General features: G+C 43.6%; 1 protein-coding gene across 2 annotated transcripts in view; it reads right to left on the bottom strand.

Annotated features, from left to right (window-relative positions):
• GLRA1 (glycine receptor alpha 1) overlaps positions 1-17,912 on the bottom strand; it is an 89,252-nt gene that overhangs the window by 52,074 nt on the left and 19,266 nt on the right. For both annotated transcript variants that reach the window (XM_083423332.1, XM_083423333.1), the window contains exon 2: positions 4,196-4,326. In XM_083423332.1, coding sequence (XP_083279458.1) covers positions 4,196-4,326 — 131 coding nt within the window. The remainder of the gene's footprint in view (positions 1-4,195; positions 4,327-17,912) is intronic.

Below are 17,912 nucleotides of genomic sequence, written 5' to 3'. Positions count from 1 at the left end.
CCTTCATTGGGGAAACCCAGCTTATGTTGTCTGTATCACATGCCTAGCGATCTGGAGGGATCTACCAGAGTTAGATAAAATCCTCACCTGCCCATGCTTTCTGATTTTGGTTAATTTACTTGCAGTTTCTCCAACTTGTCATATTTCAATAAATACAACCTTTACCCCAACATTTGGCCTCACGACTCTTCTTTTTGGTTGCCAGGGCAGAAGCAAACATTACAATCAGATTTGGGAGGTGTTGACAGAGGCAGCTGGCACGAGGTAAGGAGAATGACTGAGCTAAGAGTAGGCAAGTGCCTCATCTTAAGTTCTCCACTGGCCACATGGGATCCCTGTGGGATAGAGGGAAGGGTTCACTATGAGCACAGCCATCTCGGCTCTGTTGACAAGCTGCAACGTGGCTCCAGGGAAGTGGCAGCTGTGAGAGTCGGACTCCACTCGTATCTGGGGCACCCAAGTTTGCGTGTCTTTATGGGTAGCTTGATGTTCAAAGGCTTGAGATGGCTCAAGGCTCATCATTGCTAAATTTGGATATGAGGATCGGTCATGAAAAAATAGAAACTTTCCCTTCTGCTCAGCCTCCCGGGGCAGTTAAAACACACAGAGACACACAGACACACACTCCATCAGTTTGGGCTAATTGTTTTGCACCTGATTGCCTAGTTGCCCTTCCACGTGGCGCGATTGCTCTCAAGAACGAAAGGTGTATTCTAATGCCACAAAAATCAGATTCCTCACTTGGCTTAATAGGAACGTGTTTCATGTTATATCAAAAAAGGGCTCACACACAGAGCAGCTCTTTTTGGCCAGTCTTGCCTGGGTGACTGCTCTGGCAAAATGCAGAGTGACTGCCCAAGGCTGATGTTGGAGCAGCTGCTGCGTATTTGTCAAAGGGCAAATTCTTTCATGTGATATGAAATTGTCTCAGATCAGCTGTGGGTTTACTGCAGCAGTGGACAATCTAAAAGCACCTTAACTCTGATCCCTTCCTCTTCGTCCCCCACTAAACTGGTGGGCAGGAAACCCTAGTGCAGCACCAGTGGTAAAAAAAACATAAAGCAGCCTTCCCCAAGCTAGTGCCCTTCAGATGTTTTGGATGACAAGTCTCATCAGCCCCAGCCAGCACATCTGGGGATGATAGGAGTTGTAGTACAAAACGTTTGGAGAGCAGGTTGGGGAACACTGTCATAAAGTGTGGAAATAATACATGCTTCTAAACTTCTGTGTATATGTGTCAAGAGTCCCAGATATATGTACATGTGCATTTAACGGTGCATACCAGCATGTGTTACCAGGGCCGAACCAATACATTTTGGCGCCTGAGGTGAACCCCCGGATGGGGCACACACACACCCTCCCAGGGAAGGAGGGATGAGTGAATATCTACTCCAGGAACAAGAAAGGGGGGAGAGAAAGATCTACATCTGCCCCTGTGGATCCTGCCGCCTTTGGCTGTCACATGAGGCTTGCCTCATGGGTGGGCTGGCCCTGTGTGTCTTCCACACTTGACACATTTGCTGCAGAAACCACACCACTTTCCTGCAGCAACCATAATGTGTATTAGCACCCATAATTTAAATACATGTGCATATTAATTCCATTTCACCTTTTCATCTCTTTTTCTTCCTTCTGCCTGTCAAAATGTGTAGACATTTACTCGTGCTTCACATACCACAAAAGATGAGTCATGAATCTTTATGGCTACATTGGTTGATTGGCTGTGCGCGAGAGGGATTGGGTTCATAGTTATGATGAGTGGTACCACAAAAGAGACAATGATTGATATGTATATGTGTGTGGGTGGTTTCAGGTCGCATGCAGGGGAACGTTGACTGAAAAATAAGGAAAACCCCATGAAAAGTCTGTGGGTAGGGAATGACTCACACTCAGAGTAGACCTGTTGAAATCAATGGACAAGTTAGTCATGACTGACTCAGATTAACTGCGCCAGACCAACACGGCTACCTACCTGAATCTCAGATCCATTGATGAATCTAATCTTAGTATGGTGCATTTGGATCGTAGCCTGTGAATTTCACAGCTGTTTCTAGCAAGATGCTGAGATTATGCATTATAATCCTCCGTACTGCCAGGAGATGCTTACAGCTAGTTGTGACATTAAATTAAATGCAGAGGCTTTAAGGGGAGTAATTGAAATATATGGGATTTTGCATAGATCGGAAAACATGGTGTGTAAATATGCTATCCTTTTAGCATATCACTACAGCTAAAAGGCAGCCAGTCAAAATTAAATCAGCATGTGGCAGTTTGTAAATAGGCAAGTGACACCCCCGCCATCCCAACAAAGTACATTTGTTTCATGGAAGTCTGCCATAAAAAAAAGATTATAACGAACTCTGGATAAGATCCTCTTTTGTGGGCAATCAGAATTTTGACGACTAGTGGGTAGGATATTCACTGCAACCACTGATATGCTCAGTGGGTGCCTATTACATTAAACTGCTGGCAAATGGGAGCGGATGGCAAGGAACAGAATACTCAGAACCCAGGGCTGTTAGGACTTTCCATTATAGACAGAACATTGTGCTAAATAGATGCTTAAGTAATTTCTTGTGCTTCTTTATAAATCAACACCATTCTGTGGAGACTTTCATGGAATTGAGGAAATTAAATATATATCCTTCCTTTTCTCATATTTATTTGCTTTTCTAATAGGATTCCATATCAGCAAAATATGAACAAGGATGATACAATAAAGAAAAATCTCTGAAATAAAGAAAAAGGTATCTTTTTTAAGATTTCAAAGAATAGACAAAAATTCAGAAAACATTGACTTCCTAGCCCAGGCATGCCCAAGGTCTGTTTCAGGGGCCTAATGTGGCCCCTACCGGCTGGTTTAAACTGGCCCCTGTGGCAGTTTATTTCCTGGGGTGAAATCCTTTAAAAAGCTCAACAACTTCAATCCTAAAAAGAGGTTAACAACATTGGTCGGCCCTTTGTCGGCCCTTCACTTCATCAAATCTGGCTCTCTTTGAAAAAAGATTGGACACCACTGTGACCTAGCCTATCCTTCCATGTTTCCTTTTATCCCCTCTTTCCCCCACATTTTCTTAGTTCACCCAGTGAACTTTTATATACTTTATTTATTTCTTACTCTGCTGAAAATCTTACCATCCTGCTAGGTAAATTGTTTGCTTAGAATACTTTCCCATATGTTCCATAAACAAGATCCAGTCCTCTTTATGTCTTTCATCATTTTGATTTCTTATTCTAGTGGTCATCCCTGCTAGCTCCGCATATTCTAACAGTGTAATGTGTCATTCCTCCTTTGTTTGTACTTTATCTGTTTTCCATTTTTTGCACTAATAATACATGGATGGCTGTTGTCAAATATAGAAACAATTTTTTCTCTCTTTAGTGGTGGTGGGGAGACTTCTATTGTTATTAACCCCAGGAGTAATGCTTGTGGATTTTTAGAAAACGATTTTTTTTAAAAAAAGGATTAATTCAGTATAAATCATTTCCCAATTAAAATTTAAAAATTATAACTATATATATCCTTCCTTGATAGAATTTCTCAGTATTTTGTTTCTCCAAGAGTATCCTTTGCATGGCTCTTCATCCTGTCCAGGAAACAGGCTTAGGCTAGGTCTACACATGAAGCAATATGAGCAGGACATAAAAGGGTAGAATGGATTGAGACAGTGTATACTGATTCCAGAGGAATCACATTTTTAATGCTCTCCTATGTAATACGCTGTATTAATCTCTCTCTCTCTCTCTCTCTCTCTCTCTCTCTCTCTCTCTCTCTCTCTCACACACACACACACACACACACACAGTGCAAGTAGATATCTAGTGTGGTAGGGAAACATTTCTCCTTGAAATGTTGGCTTTCTGCTTGGTAAATCTTTTGTTTGTTTGTTTTATGAGGGCGAGCATTTATAATTTCTTGTCAGTCTCTGAAACTTAAACCGTTTCAGTCCATTCTACCACCACCTCAGAATTCTTAGGCTTTATCCTGCAACATTTGTAGATTAGCTTTGATCATGAGTTGTGGTCACAGGAAGAAGAGGAGGAATTGAAGAAACACAGGGCAGCAATTAATTATCTAGGAGCAGGGTCCAGCTCTGTTGTCCCACAGACAGAATCTGGTGAAAACAAGCCCAAATTTCATGTACTGATCTAAAACAAAATGGAGGTGAAATAGAAACCAAGAGTGACTGCATACCTTTAAAATTAGGCCTGATTCTGGCATCGTATCCTGATGTCCTTCCCATCAATTTGTCCAGGAAATCTGAAGGGGACATAAGTTTAGGAGCGGATCGGGCTGCTGCTCCAGTTTCTTTGGAAGCGGCGAGGCTGAGCCAGAAAAGAAGAGAGCAAGCAGAGATTTAATTAGAAGCCTTTTCTTCTCCTGTTGAAATTGTATCTTTTGCCCCATGTTGTGAGGATCTGGGATCAGAATTCATTGCAGCTAGCACACTGTTCCCATTATAAGCCATGACAAATACCTCTGTGGGTTCTTAATGAAGCTGGTCTCTGCTAATTTGTTTGCTCAGCCCAAACATTCCCGAACACAGAATCCCAACTGCTACCCAAGATCAAGCAAGATGACGAATGAAGAAAATCCTTCTGCTAATTTAGGTACAGACCTGGAGGCCGACTTAAATCAGAAATGCGAACTTTGGCATTGTATCCTGGTGGGAAAACACACTTTGCAAATTTTTTTCTGTTATGAAGCATCAATTACCATGTAATTACATGGCAAATAACAGAGGAGAGCGTGCAGTATGTTGACATTTTCATTTTCTAAAGAGTGGGCAGAGTGTGTGAGCTCTGTCATCTTCCATTTGCTTTAATAGGTAGTTGGAGTCTAAATTCCCTGCACAGTGTGGCGACACTTCAGGGGCCTGTGATTTTTCCTATCTAGGTTAGTCATTATTCATTACAGAAAGTTGGCTGCCATGCTGGGATCAAGATATCTCAGTCTTGATCCCAGCTCTCAGTTCTCAGTCTCAAATCCAAACCTACCAAAGACCACAGAGATCTGATTTAACGTTGGCCTTCACCCCTCCATTGATGCATCAGTTGGAGTGTTACAGATAATCATGTCTCGGTCCTGTTGAAATCAGTACATTTCAGGTACTTGCAATTTGCTCACCCCATTCAATTGAATGGGATGTAGGTGAGACTTGACTTCTCTTAATCTGAACCATAGTGTTTAGTCTGGAAATTGCATTAATAATAATAATAATAATTGGGCAGCTTCCAACAAAACATTAAAAATACATTGAAAAATCAGTCATTAAAAACTTTCCTAAACAGCGCTGCCTTCAGATGTCTTCTGAACATCAGATAGTTCTTTATTCCTTGACATCTGATGGGAGGGTGTTCCACAGGGTGGGCGCCACTATCAAGAAGGCCCTCTGCCTGGTTCCCTGTAACTGCGCTTCTTGCAGGGAGGGAACCACCAGAAGGTCAGCACTGGACCTCAGTGTCTGGGTTGAATCATGGGGGTGGAGATGCTCCTTCAGGTATACTGGGCCGAGGCCATTTAGGGCTTTAAAGGTCAGCACCAACACTTTGAATTCTGCTTGGAAACGTACTGGGACCTAAAAGGCATGTAAGTCTAAACAATGAAGCAACCCACAAGGGATTTGACTGTTATGAGTGTGTGGAATATGAAGGTACCCATCTGACATCCAGACCTCATCCCTTCATGAGTTTTACTGATTCAACTTCTAAGAGCTTGGTGTTCCAACAGAGAGGATTGGCTCTCCTCCCTCCCTTTACCATCTGAGATGAAGGTAGAATTATGAACAAATTCAGAAGGGCTGGGAAGTGAGTTAAGGGACTAGATCACATGGGGATTGTGTAAATCATTCACATATAGTGCAAATCCAATGTACAAATCCTACAGCACCTTCCTAGGAAATAGAGGCATAAAAATATCTTGGATTGTATTCAGAGTTTGTACTGATGCACCATTACACTAAAATGCATCCACCTTTCAGCACAGAAACATCTCCCATAACAATACTCATTTAGCTGGGGAGTTTTGCCTGCTGCTTTTGCCCTAGAGAGACTCCTTCCTTCTCTGTGGACTGAAAAGAGAAATCATTCAGACATTTGTCTACATTACAGTAGCTGGTTGAGCTAAGGGACCAGGCTGATAAAAGCTAGCTTGATCAATGGAGGATGTGATTGCCAGAACAGATATACAGTTGCATAGCCATGCTTCTATAGGTTGATTATGGAGAGATGGTGTTGCCTGAGGGGTCAGGGTCAGATCCAGGTTCTGGGAGGCCCTTAGGCAGGATGGCCTCCCTCCCTCAGAAGAACCTGCTGAATCAAGCCAATGACTCATCTAGTCCACCAACCAGGTGTCTTCTGAGAAGTCCGCACCAGCACCTGAGCACAACAGCACTCCACTCACCAGCGATTCCCAGCAGCTGGTATTCAGAGGCATACTGCCTCTAACAGCAGAGGTAGAGCATAACCATCATGACTAGTCGCCACTGACAGCCGTATTCCCCATGAAGTGCTGGGGAGTGCTGTCACACTCAGATCCTGCATCTGATTGGCCACTGCGTTGGGCTATATGTCTCATTGGCTCGACCTAGCAGGGCTCTTAGCTTCTTGTGCTCAGAATGGGAAGGGGAGGGCAACAAGATGAAGGAACAAGATGGAGGATTTTTGCGTTCATCAGGGGGCTCACTGCTGTTGGCTTAACAATGCCAATTCCTGGTGTTGGTTCTAGGGAAGAGTAAAAAGGTAAAGGTAAAGGTACCCCTGCCCGTACGGGCCAGTCTTGACAGACTCTAGGGTTGTGCGCCCATCTCACTCAAAGAGGCCAAGGGCCAGCGCTGTCCGAAGACACTTCTGGGTCACGTGGCCAGCGTGACATCGCTGCTCTGGCGAGCCAGAGCCGCACATGGAAACGCCATTTACCTTCCCGCTAGTAAGCGGTCCCTATTTATCTACTTGCACTTTGATGTGCTTTCGAACTGCTAGGTTGGCAGACGCTGGGACCGAACAGCGGGAGCACACCCCGCCGCGGGGATTCGAACCGCTGACCTTTCGATCGGCAAGCCCTAGGCACTGAGGCTTTAACCCACAGCGCCACCCGCGTCCCCTAGGGAAGAGTAATTGGGTGCAAAAAGACCCCGTTGCCAGTCCTATAGAGTAGAAATACACTCCTTTTGTCGACAGCAATAATTGTCTCAGGTACAGTGGTACCTCGGGTTACAGACGCTTCAGGTTACAGGCGCTTCAGGTTGCAGACTCCGCTAACCCAGAAATAGTACCTTGGGTTAAGAACTTTGCTTCAGGATGAGAACAGAAATCGCGGTGCAGCAGTGTGGCAGCAGCGGGAGGCCCCATTAGCTAAAGTGGTGCTTCAGGTTAAGAACAGTTTCAGGTTAAGAATGGACCTCCAGAACGAATTAAGTTCTTAACCCGAGGTACCACTGTGCTTAACAACACTTGTGACTTGGCTATGTTTGCCGAGAGTAAAACAATAATGGCCACAACTGTTTCTTGAATTACAGAATATTTTCTACACAAGGCAGGTTTGTTTGGAAGCCCTTTGCAGGGTTCCTGCCATATACAATTTCATAAAATGTTTAAGGTTCGGAGGAGTGTGTGTCCAGGGTGGGCCTTTTCCTTTTTCTGTGTGGGGGTGGTGGTGGTGAGGGAGAGAGAATTGCTCTGGGCCTCACACATGGAGGGTCCCACATCAACAGGATGTGCCAACTGAGGAAAAATCAACACTGACCAGGGTGGAGTGTGGAGGAAGCAGGGGAGCCTCAATGGGCAATGTAGCCTCCTGGCCTCTCAGAATCTTAAACAGGCCTTGTGTGTGTGTGGAAACCCATCACTCATTTCATAAAGCAAACCTATTACTCTCATTAAAAAACAGCGAAAGTGTAGTTTATATAGATATAAATATAGGAAGCTACTTTATACTGAATCAGAAAATTGGCTCATCTAGCTCATCCACACTGACTGGCAGCTTCTCTCTGGGGTTTCAGGATGGGGACTGTTATGTACTTAAGTTCTCATCCTGGGCCAGCAGGGGGATACTGTAGATAGTTTTCACTCAGGTCCGCATATGCAAATAAGGGATTGAAAGTGACGTTCAGTGATTGGATAGTTACAGAAAGTGGTTACTGTTGCATTGTAGCGGAGCTCTATATAAGCAGGCTGGCTGAACCCTTCAGTTCAGTTCTGTTCTGGCCTGTAAATAAACAAGAGCTGTTTGAAGAATCGCTGTGTCGTCTGATATGTTCACCCACAACTTAACAGGGACATTCCTAGTCCTACCTGGAAGTGCTGGGAATCAAACCACAGATCTTCTGCATGCAAAGCAGATACTCTACCATGGAGGTACTGCCCTTCCTCTACATAAAATGATTGCCTACATATTCAAAAGTCACAGGTAACCAGTGATTTAAAGGAGATGGAATCCACATGAAATACAATTCTGCCAAATTCTGGCTGCAATGGTGGGTGGATAGCAAATGCCCCATTTCACATTCTAGCCCCTTGACCTTCATGAACACTCTGTGGCATCCAGGGAATTATTAATGGGGTAATTTCCTGTAAATTACAATCGACTGCTCTGAGTTTATTCTCTGCCCCCCTTCCTTTAAATTTGTTTTTCCTTTGTTTCATCAGTAAAGATGTTGCTCTGCCTCTGGAAGGTACAAATTTATGACCAGAAATGATTTGGAATATGAAATCAGGGTTCTGTTTGCCTGCACTGCTCTTTCACAGAGAGTGCCTCCAGCTCTGGAATGAGTTCATTTATTGTTCATTTAAGGTGATACATATATCTAGGGTGCATTCTACCAAGCACTGCTTCCTTAGAAGAGCCATTTATTTTCATGAGAATAGTGTGAGAAAAGCATCTGACGGACTCCACATTTGAATCTCAGGTCAGTGATTCCTTGAGGATGTAGATATTCCAGACTAAGCATGGATCTTTTCTGCTGGTAAAACATTCCTTATTCACTTCAGTGGAGAGGAACCTTCCTCACCTCCCTGACAAACACATGAAAATATGCCATTTTCCTAGGAATGAATAGACAAAGACATCTTAGAGAAATACAGGTGCTTTGTGTGTATGCAGGCGTACATGAGAGCACTGGGCGCTCTATTAAACAGGAGGCTATATTTCCATACCCTCCAACATATAATAATAATAATAATAATAATAATAATAATAATAATAATATTTATACCCTGCCCATCTGGCTGGGTTGCCTCAGCCACTCTGGGCAGCTCCCAATAGAATATTAAAAACACGATAAAACATCAAACATCAAAAACTTCCCTAAACAGGGCTGCCTTCAGATATCTTCTAAAAATCAGATAGTTTTTTATTTCCTTGACATCTGATGGGAGGGCGTTCCACAGGACGGGCGCCACTACCGAGAAGGCCTGGTTCCCTGTAACCTCACTTCTTGCAGTGAGGGAACCGCCAGAAGGCCCTCAGAGCTGGACCTCAGTGTCTGGGCTGAATGATGGAGGTGGAGATGCTCCTTCAGGTATACTGGGCCTATAACGTTTAGGGCTTTAAAGGTCAGCACCAACACATTGAATTGTGCTCAGAAACGTACTGGGAGCCAATGTATGTCTTTCAGGACTGGTGTTATATGGTCTAAGGAAAATTGGAACATGGCCCAGTCCCTCAACACACTTGAAATCACACAATCCCACCAATGCCTCCAAACCCTTCCACAGATACACCAACCCTATTCAGTGACCCCCACTTTCCTCCTTGACAGAGGCCCTACCCCTCTCACTTGCCTCCCCCTTGGGACTCACAACTCCCTCCCCCCCAGCACCATCCCACTGATGGTCTCCACCCTTGTGCACCTTCGCCCACCACTGCTTCGCCTCTCTGCCCAGTTGCTCGCCAGCTCACATGCACACACATGAGGGCTGCTGTGACTCCACCCCCATGCTTTATTTTTTGCCAGGTCTGATCTCATGATGTACTTCCTGAGACCGGTGCAGCTCAGACCACATAACACAGAGGAGGAGGAGTGGCACACGGGTGCAAGCTGAGAGCACAGCACCCAAGAACGTGTGTCCTTTTCATCCCACACTCTTGAAGAGCCAGATGACTTGTGTGAGAGCATGGGACCGAGAAATGAATATTCCGGGATGCAATGGCTTCTGTAATTCTGAGATGTCCCAGTCAAATCAGGATGATATTATTTCTCTGAAATGTACTCTAAATATAGTGAGGTGAAAAAGGAGGCAGGTTGCTATGCAGGAAAGGGGATTTTGGCAGGTAGACCTTGCATCATCTGGCTACCCTATCCAAAGCTGGCTGCACAGATTTTTATGTCTGCGTGTGCGCATGCACATATGTGCAAAGGAATAAGGAAGCACTTGTTTTAGAGAGGCCTGAACAATTATTCCACTGGAAGCCGATATCTTCCCTGGAGCAATATGGGCTGCGGCTGCTTTAAAAATTGGTATCTTTGCTTTGCAAGCTCAGGAGAAAACAGGGAGAGAGGGAATCAATACTGGGCTGTAAATCTGCATTCCAAAAGAGGTTCTGCATGGAAATGAGCCTGGAGAAAAAAAATTCAATTAAACAGCAAATGAGTTGGTGCCCAAAGAATCCTGCCAGTTCAGCAGAGAGGTGCCAGAAAATGCAATATACTGATTTCTTCTCATTAACTACGGGCTATAGGGAGACCAGAGGGAATGATGCAATAAAATATCTAGGAGTTTGGGGTTTGTTTGTTTTATAAAACAACAACTCCAAAGGTATTAGATGCATAAAGCTTATAGTTTTCTTTAAAATGTGATAAAAGGCCCAAGCTGGTTTTCTTTTCATAGGGACGCAATTTATTCTGGTATGTTAGGAAAGTGAAAAGGCAATAACTGACTGGCGAACCAAACAGTGCTGGAGTTTGTGCTACTTTTGTCTGATTAGTGCCCCTTACATGTGTCCAGCTTTATCCAGAGCAGCTGCAAATTATGACTATATTGAGGAAAGGGCTGGGGGATGACCAAACTAAGACTATTCGTAGCTACTAGCTATGATGGCTATGCTCTGGCTCCATGGTCAGAGGAAACATTGCTTCTGAATTTTCTAGAAACCAGAGGAGGGGAGAGTATGCTTGCTGGTTATCCAGAGGCATCTAGTTGGACACTGTGAGTACAGGATGCAGGACTAGATTGCTGGACTCTTGGCCCAATCCAGCAAGCATACGTTCTTATGTTCTAAACTAATACGGGTTCTGGAATGACCAAATCCTTAAGCCATTGTTTCTCATTTTACTCTTTGTTCTTTTCCAGGCAGCTCAAGGTTCTCCTCTCCTTATTTAATCCCCACAACAACCTTGTGAAGTAGGTTAGCATAGGAGGCAATGACTAGCCCAAGGTGACCCAGTGAGGTTCATGGCCAAGTGGGGATTAGAACCCTGGTCTCTCAGGTCCTAGTCCGACACTCTAACCACTACACCACACTGGCTCTCTTGCTGCTTTTTGATTGTTTGTGTTAAACACACAGGTGTTTAAAGGGGTGCAGAGCACACGGTGGCAAAACAATTCCTGCCTACAACAGAACCTGATACAGGTTTAATTTAAAAAGTCACAGAATTTCTCATTATCAGCACTGTTGCTGCTGGATCACGTTCCTTTTATGGGGTTTGTTGTATGGATGCTTGGTATTTATTTAGGAAAGAAGAAATATAAAAATAAGGGGAGGGCATTTTCCACCTTCCTTCTTCTTTCACTGCTGTAAACCAATGCTATTAAAGACAATGTGGGAGATTACTTTCATTGGGGGCAGAGGGAACCCTGCAGCCATCAGCCTAATTCTACGCAGGTGCCAAGGAGAGGGAAATATGGGGTGGGGTGATGGGTAGTAGAATGTGAGAAGTATAGGAGCAACCCTGGTATGTATGTATGTATGTAGTATACTGCCATACACCTGTAGATCTCAGGGTGGTTCATAGCATAAAGCAACTTTCCCCACATATTCCTACTGGAATATCAAAACACTGTAGATGATGTATGTCTGTGCTGTAAGCTGCCCAGAGTGGCTGGGGAAATCCAGCCAGATGGGTGGGGTATAAATAAAATCATCATCATCATCATCATCATCATCATCATCATCATCATGATGTGAGTAGAGGAACCAGAAGGATACCCTAGTAGATCATATGATTTGCAGAAAATGGGGAGAGGGAGAACCATGTATGCTACTTTGAACTCCTGGGAAGAAAGGCAAAATATAAATATCATAAATAAATAAATAAATGTGGCAGTAGAATGAGAGAGAGAAAAGGGGGTGGACTGCCAAGTGGTTGTTTGCACATGTGTATAGTGTTTTCCACAGAAAATTAAAAATAAGGTTTACAGAGAGCTGAATTTCTGCACACAGTAAGTACACAATATTACAGCCAAAGCCCTATTTAGTTTCTGTGGAGTCAAACAAAGCATGCTCACGTAGTACAACTTTGAAAAATGTTGAGGACACACGTGTGCTGCTTTTGCCACCACTGTTGCTGTTGCATTTTGTGACACTACCATAGCCTTTACTGAAATCTAAGATTATTCTCTCCTCCACTTTTGGGATTTGGCCAGATACAAGAGCAGTGACTATAGCCACAACAGTAGTTACCAAGATGCTAACGAATGGATGGGTCTTCCTGGTCTTATGCATATGTGGATTTAGGGAAGCGCAACTGGTGGTTCAGTCAGACTGGGTTCAGAGTCTGAGGGGCACCACAACTATGATGCACAAAAGAAGGTGGGGGTGCCAATTTTTGATGTCACAAAGGGTGCTAGTGAAATTTGAGACTCCAGTATCCACCACTGCCTTGTGGATGCAATTGCTTCTGTCTTTCAATCCACTATTTCAATAGGAACACATGATTGCTGTTGATTTGGGTTTGCTCTGGGGCTATTAGTACTATTCTTGTTTGATCCAGTTGTCTTCTGCAATTTGTATTTTTATTGAATCTTATCAACGTTTTAGATTCCTTATGTGCATTCAATTTTAGTGCCTTTTTACTGTAAACTGCTTTGATCCCTATGGAGGTGGTGGAATATACTTTTGTGACAAATATTACAGGATAATAAAATGGCCCACATATGGGTTTTCTGGATAAATGAGGTTTTGCTGCAGTCAGAAAGGCTTAATATAGCACATGCAATCCACTTGTTTTTAAGATGTGAGCTAAATAGGGGTCTCTTTGGAACCCATACTTAACAACTGGATATTCATTTGGCTGTTTCCTGCCTGATCATTCCTAAAGTTCCATGTTGTTTAGGAGTACTTTCAATTGATTACTTACCTGCTCAGTGATTCTTAGGCTTCAAGAGATGAGTTTTTGGAACTGACACAAGAAAGTGGTTGGAGATGACTTAATTTATTTCAATTTGGTGTGAGCAAGCAGCTGTCTTAGCCTGTATGCAGGGGTGGAGGAAGGGGGGAGCGGTGGGTGCAGGCATCCCCGAGTGTCATCACGGGGGGGGGGGGGGGAGGTGTCAAAATGCCTGGATGCCACAATGGAATTTGAATGGCACAGCTGAAAATGCAAGGTTCCTGCAACTTTTCATCAGTCCTTTGAATCAGTTAGTCTTCTAGGTAGGGCTGGCTTTTGCAAAATGCCATTGATTACAGTTGCAGCAAAATGGAGGCACCTACAAATAAGGTAATTAGGGCTACCATTTTTTACTTGCAGGCCTCAACAAAGGATGTTTTGCTTCTGCTTTTGATTTCTGCATTTTGTGGGTGGGGAAGGTCTGCAGAAGACTTAGCTAACTCTCCCAAGTCAGAGTCTGGCACTCTAACCATTGCAGCACACCGGCTCTGTCATCTGCAGTGCTTCCTGAACACAGAGATCACTGTTGCAATGGGGTAGCTGAATTATTTCTCAAAAATAACAGGGCATAAGCCATTCATACAGTGGCTTCCCCCATCCATGGCAGATGAATCAGGCACATTTGTTTCATAAACCCTTCCTTTCCATAGAAAAGCATGTGGACCTTAGCTACTCTGAATGGTGCTACTAGTTGTGAGCATTTTCACACTTTCTCTGTCAACTGTCAGCAGCTTTCTCTTTCCCAACATTGCTGAATGTCATAATATTTTGCATTGTATCTAACCATCCTTCCCCACCCCTGGCCACTCATTCAAAAATAATGCACCAAGAAACCAGTGTGTCTGCAGCTCTACTCTTAAGCATGCTGAAGGTTGGTCCATGTTAGAAAGTAACCTCCATGCTTTGCTGGTCAATGGCCACCACTAGAAAGGTAGTGGTCAGGAGGTGCTCACAAGGAATCATTATTAAGACGAACTGGTACCTATTGTAGGAGCCCAGCACAAGCCCAATCTGCTTTTGATGCAAACTGTTCTTTAGATGGAAGCAAGTTCTACCTGAAATTAGATCTCAGTGATCACTATGCAACTGCTTGGGGACTCAACTCAAGGGTTAACATGGCCTTCACAAACCTGGTGCATTTCAGATGTTTTGGACTACAACTTTCATCAGCCCCAACCAGCACTTGGTTCAATCTGATACCTGCAGAGGACCTGAGCATCATTATTTGAATGGCTGCAATCCCCTCTGCCATTCCATTGTAAGACTGTGCCCAGATACAGACTCCATGGCTTCAACCTCACCCCCATTTTCTCCTCCTCCTGCTTTGCTTAGCAGCTAAAATGCTTGCACACTATTCTGTGATAATTTGTCTTTTTTTCCTTGTGACCCAACACAACTGCATTGACTTCTTGTGTGCCCTATTGCTTTGTCATAAATCCACCATTCTTGTTAACTGTGTTCTGAATCATAATATTTTGTTCAAAGGTAGGAAAGCCATCAAGAATACCAGCTGATGTTCATCTCTTGTGTTGCTGCCGCAACTCAAGAAGCGTATTGCAGAGCTCCAGAAAAGGACAACCAAAATAAATAAAAAAGGGGGCTGGAACATCTCTCCTAGGAGTACGGGTTACAATATCTGGAGCTTTTCAGTTGAGAGTAAAAGGCAGCAATTGGGAGAAGCATGTGAAAACTGTGTACGATGCTGTGAAGGTGGATAGGAAAAGGTTTTTCTCCCTATCTCATAATTCTAAGACCTGCAAGATTTGCGACAAAGGCAGTAATTCTTCACACAGCACAAGATGTCACGATAGCCACCACCTCGAAGAGCTTTAAAAGGGGATTAGACACGTTTGTGGAGGATAAGGCTGAATTAGCTCCAGCATCAGGGATAGTAGGCCTCTGAATGCCAGTAACTGGAAAGGAAAAGTGGAGTGAATGCTGTTGTGTTCAGGTCCTGCTTGTGGGCTTCCGATTGGTTACTGTGACAACAGGATGCTGGGCTGGATGGGCCTTTGGTCTGATTCCACCAGGGCTCCTCTTCAAGCAACGATGCTGCTCTGTCATTGGTGGGTAGCACTTTTCATCACAAATCAGGATATATCATTTAATCACTTATTTTAAATAATAATATCCATTACTGGAGGAGCAAAGTTAGGTAGCTCACCAGTTGAGACTGGTGCACAAAACAGGAATGAATGCAGATAATTAGAGTTAAAAATGGTGTCTTGCTTTCTCATTTGGCATATATATGAGGCATGTCCCCGATTATTGTTTTCCTGTGCTTCCCTTTGTCAGAGATACTAAACATCACTTTGTAAGCCGCCTGAGTGAGAGAGCTATTTATTTATACAAAATTGTAAACCCCACTTTCCCCTTTCAAACAGAAATCACTTGAATATATTTATGAAAGGTGGTTTTATAATACATCTATCAGCTCTGATATTCAATGTAACATACAACATGGATCAGAAATTGGCCTTCTGAATATTTTCATATGGCATCTCAGCATCATGCCCTCTGTACTCCGATTCAAGGAGAGTGTCCCTCCATTTTCTCAAGATTGTATCTGAAAAACAGAACCTGCTGGCGTCATCCTATATGACTCTTGACAGTTTTGGAGCTGCTTTAGCTATTCTTTCCTTCAAACACATCTCCTCCTAACCTGCACAACTTTTTCTGTTTCTTTCCATTTTCATATTTAACTGGTTCTTTCCTCCCTGATTCTTGTTGGGTATTTTCTCTGATTTACCCACTTCAGACTGTCCAGTACCTTCTGAGTCTTCCGTACATGCACATACTTACAGTCATACCTCATGTTATGGATGCTTCAGGTTATGTGTTTTCAGGTTACGGAACGCGGGAAACCCGAAAGTACCGGAATGGGTTTTGCCGCCCGCACATGCGCAGAAGTGCTAAATTGCGCTTTGTGCATGTGCAGAAGCACCGAATCAAGCCAGAACCTGTACAGATGTGGTGCTTCAGGATGCGAACACTGCGAGTTGCAGATGTGCCTCTGTCATTTCTTTCTCCTCAGACAATTTATAGGCTTGTAACCTTATGCCTCTGGGACGCGGGTGGTGCTGTGGGTTAAACCACAGAGCCTAGGACTTGCCGATCAGAAGATCGGTGGTTCGAATCCCCGTGACGGGGTGAGCTCCCGTTGCTCGGTCCCAGCTCCTGCCAACCTAGCAGTTTAAAAGCACATCAAAGTGCAAGTAGATAAATAGGTACCGCTCCGGCGGGAAGGTAAACGGCGTTTCCGTGCGCTGCTCTGGTTCGCTAGAAGCAGCTTAGTCATGCTGGCCACATGACCCGGAAACTGTACGCCGGCTCCCTCGGCCAATAAAGCAAGATGAGCGCCGCAACCCCAGAGTCATGCATGACTGGACCTAATGGTCAGAGGTCCCTTTACCTTTACCTTATCCTTATGCCTCTAGCTTATCTTTCGATATACTTAGATCAAGGGTGAGAAAGCTTCATCCCAAAGTCCAGACATGGCCCCCTAGGATTTCCCATTTCACTATGTGTCAATTTCCCTCAAACCATGACCAGACTAAAAAGGTTCCCCATGTCTAACTTTGGTACAATGGTAGCTAACATGGACCTCTCTAGATGTTATTGGGTTCCAACTCCCATCAATCCCAGCCAATATGGCTATTGGTAATAGATTAAGGGAGTTGTGTTTCAACAACATCTGGAGGACACCAAATTGGCTATTCCTGAAGAAGACAGGACTCACATGCCCTCAAACTTTCTCCAAAGTGTAGTTCTAATTATTGCATTAGCACTTTTTATATATATTCTGCCACCTGCTGCATAAAAATAATTAGACAGTAATTTAAAATGCCTGGGGGAAAAAATCTTCAGAAAGCATAGTTTTTTTTAAAAGAGAGAGAGAGAGATTAAATATTAAAATGGGCAGCACAATCAATATTTGTATATAATTCAATTAAAAAACCAGCCAGGCTCATTTTCTGAATGTATTTCTGGCTGACGTGTGTGGCCTCTGAATGGGTAGTTTTCTGCAAGATATGCAGGAGCTTTCAGTGCTTCTAATGTGGCTAAAATATCCTCCCTCTGCTTCTGTTCCCTCATATGTTAAAAAACAAACAAAAAACAAAAAGCACCCACATGAACATGCACAAATCCCAAATAAAGTGTCTTATAATTCTTTGCCTATCAAATGAGATGAAATGATAGAATATCACAGAAGTAAGAAGTAAAGATAAGGAAAGCGATTTTGAAATTTGACTTGCTGACTCACATTTTACAGGGTCTTAAAAGCCAGAAATTTGATAGTCCGGAAGATGGCAGAAGGAAAGCATAAGATCAAATACCAAACAAAGTGTAAAGAGGCATGTAGGATGTGCAAACTGCTGAAGAAAAGCAACCTGCAGTGACTGAGGGAGGGGTGTGTGAGAGAGAGAATGGACTGGCTATATTATGATATAGACTGAGTGGGTAACAGAGGCAAAAAGTGGATGGGGCAACAAATGGACATTTAACATTTTATAGTAAAATAGTTTCTACACATGCCCACACACTAGCCTCTATCCTGCATCTGGAAAAGCAAGAGGCATCACCAGA

The sequence above is a fragment of the Podarcis tiliguerta genome (genome assembly GCF_965153285.1).
Source record: "Podarcis tiliguerta genome assembly, chromosome: 2".
NCBI classification, from domain to species: Eukaryota; Metazoa; Chordata; class Lepidosauria; order Squamata; family Lacertidae; genus Podarcis; species Podarcis tiliguerta.
This window is presented reverse-complemented; position numbering and strand designations above follow the sequence as displayed.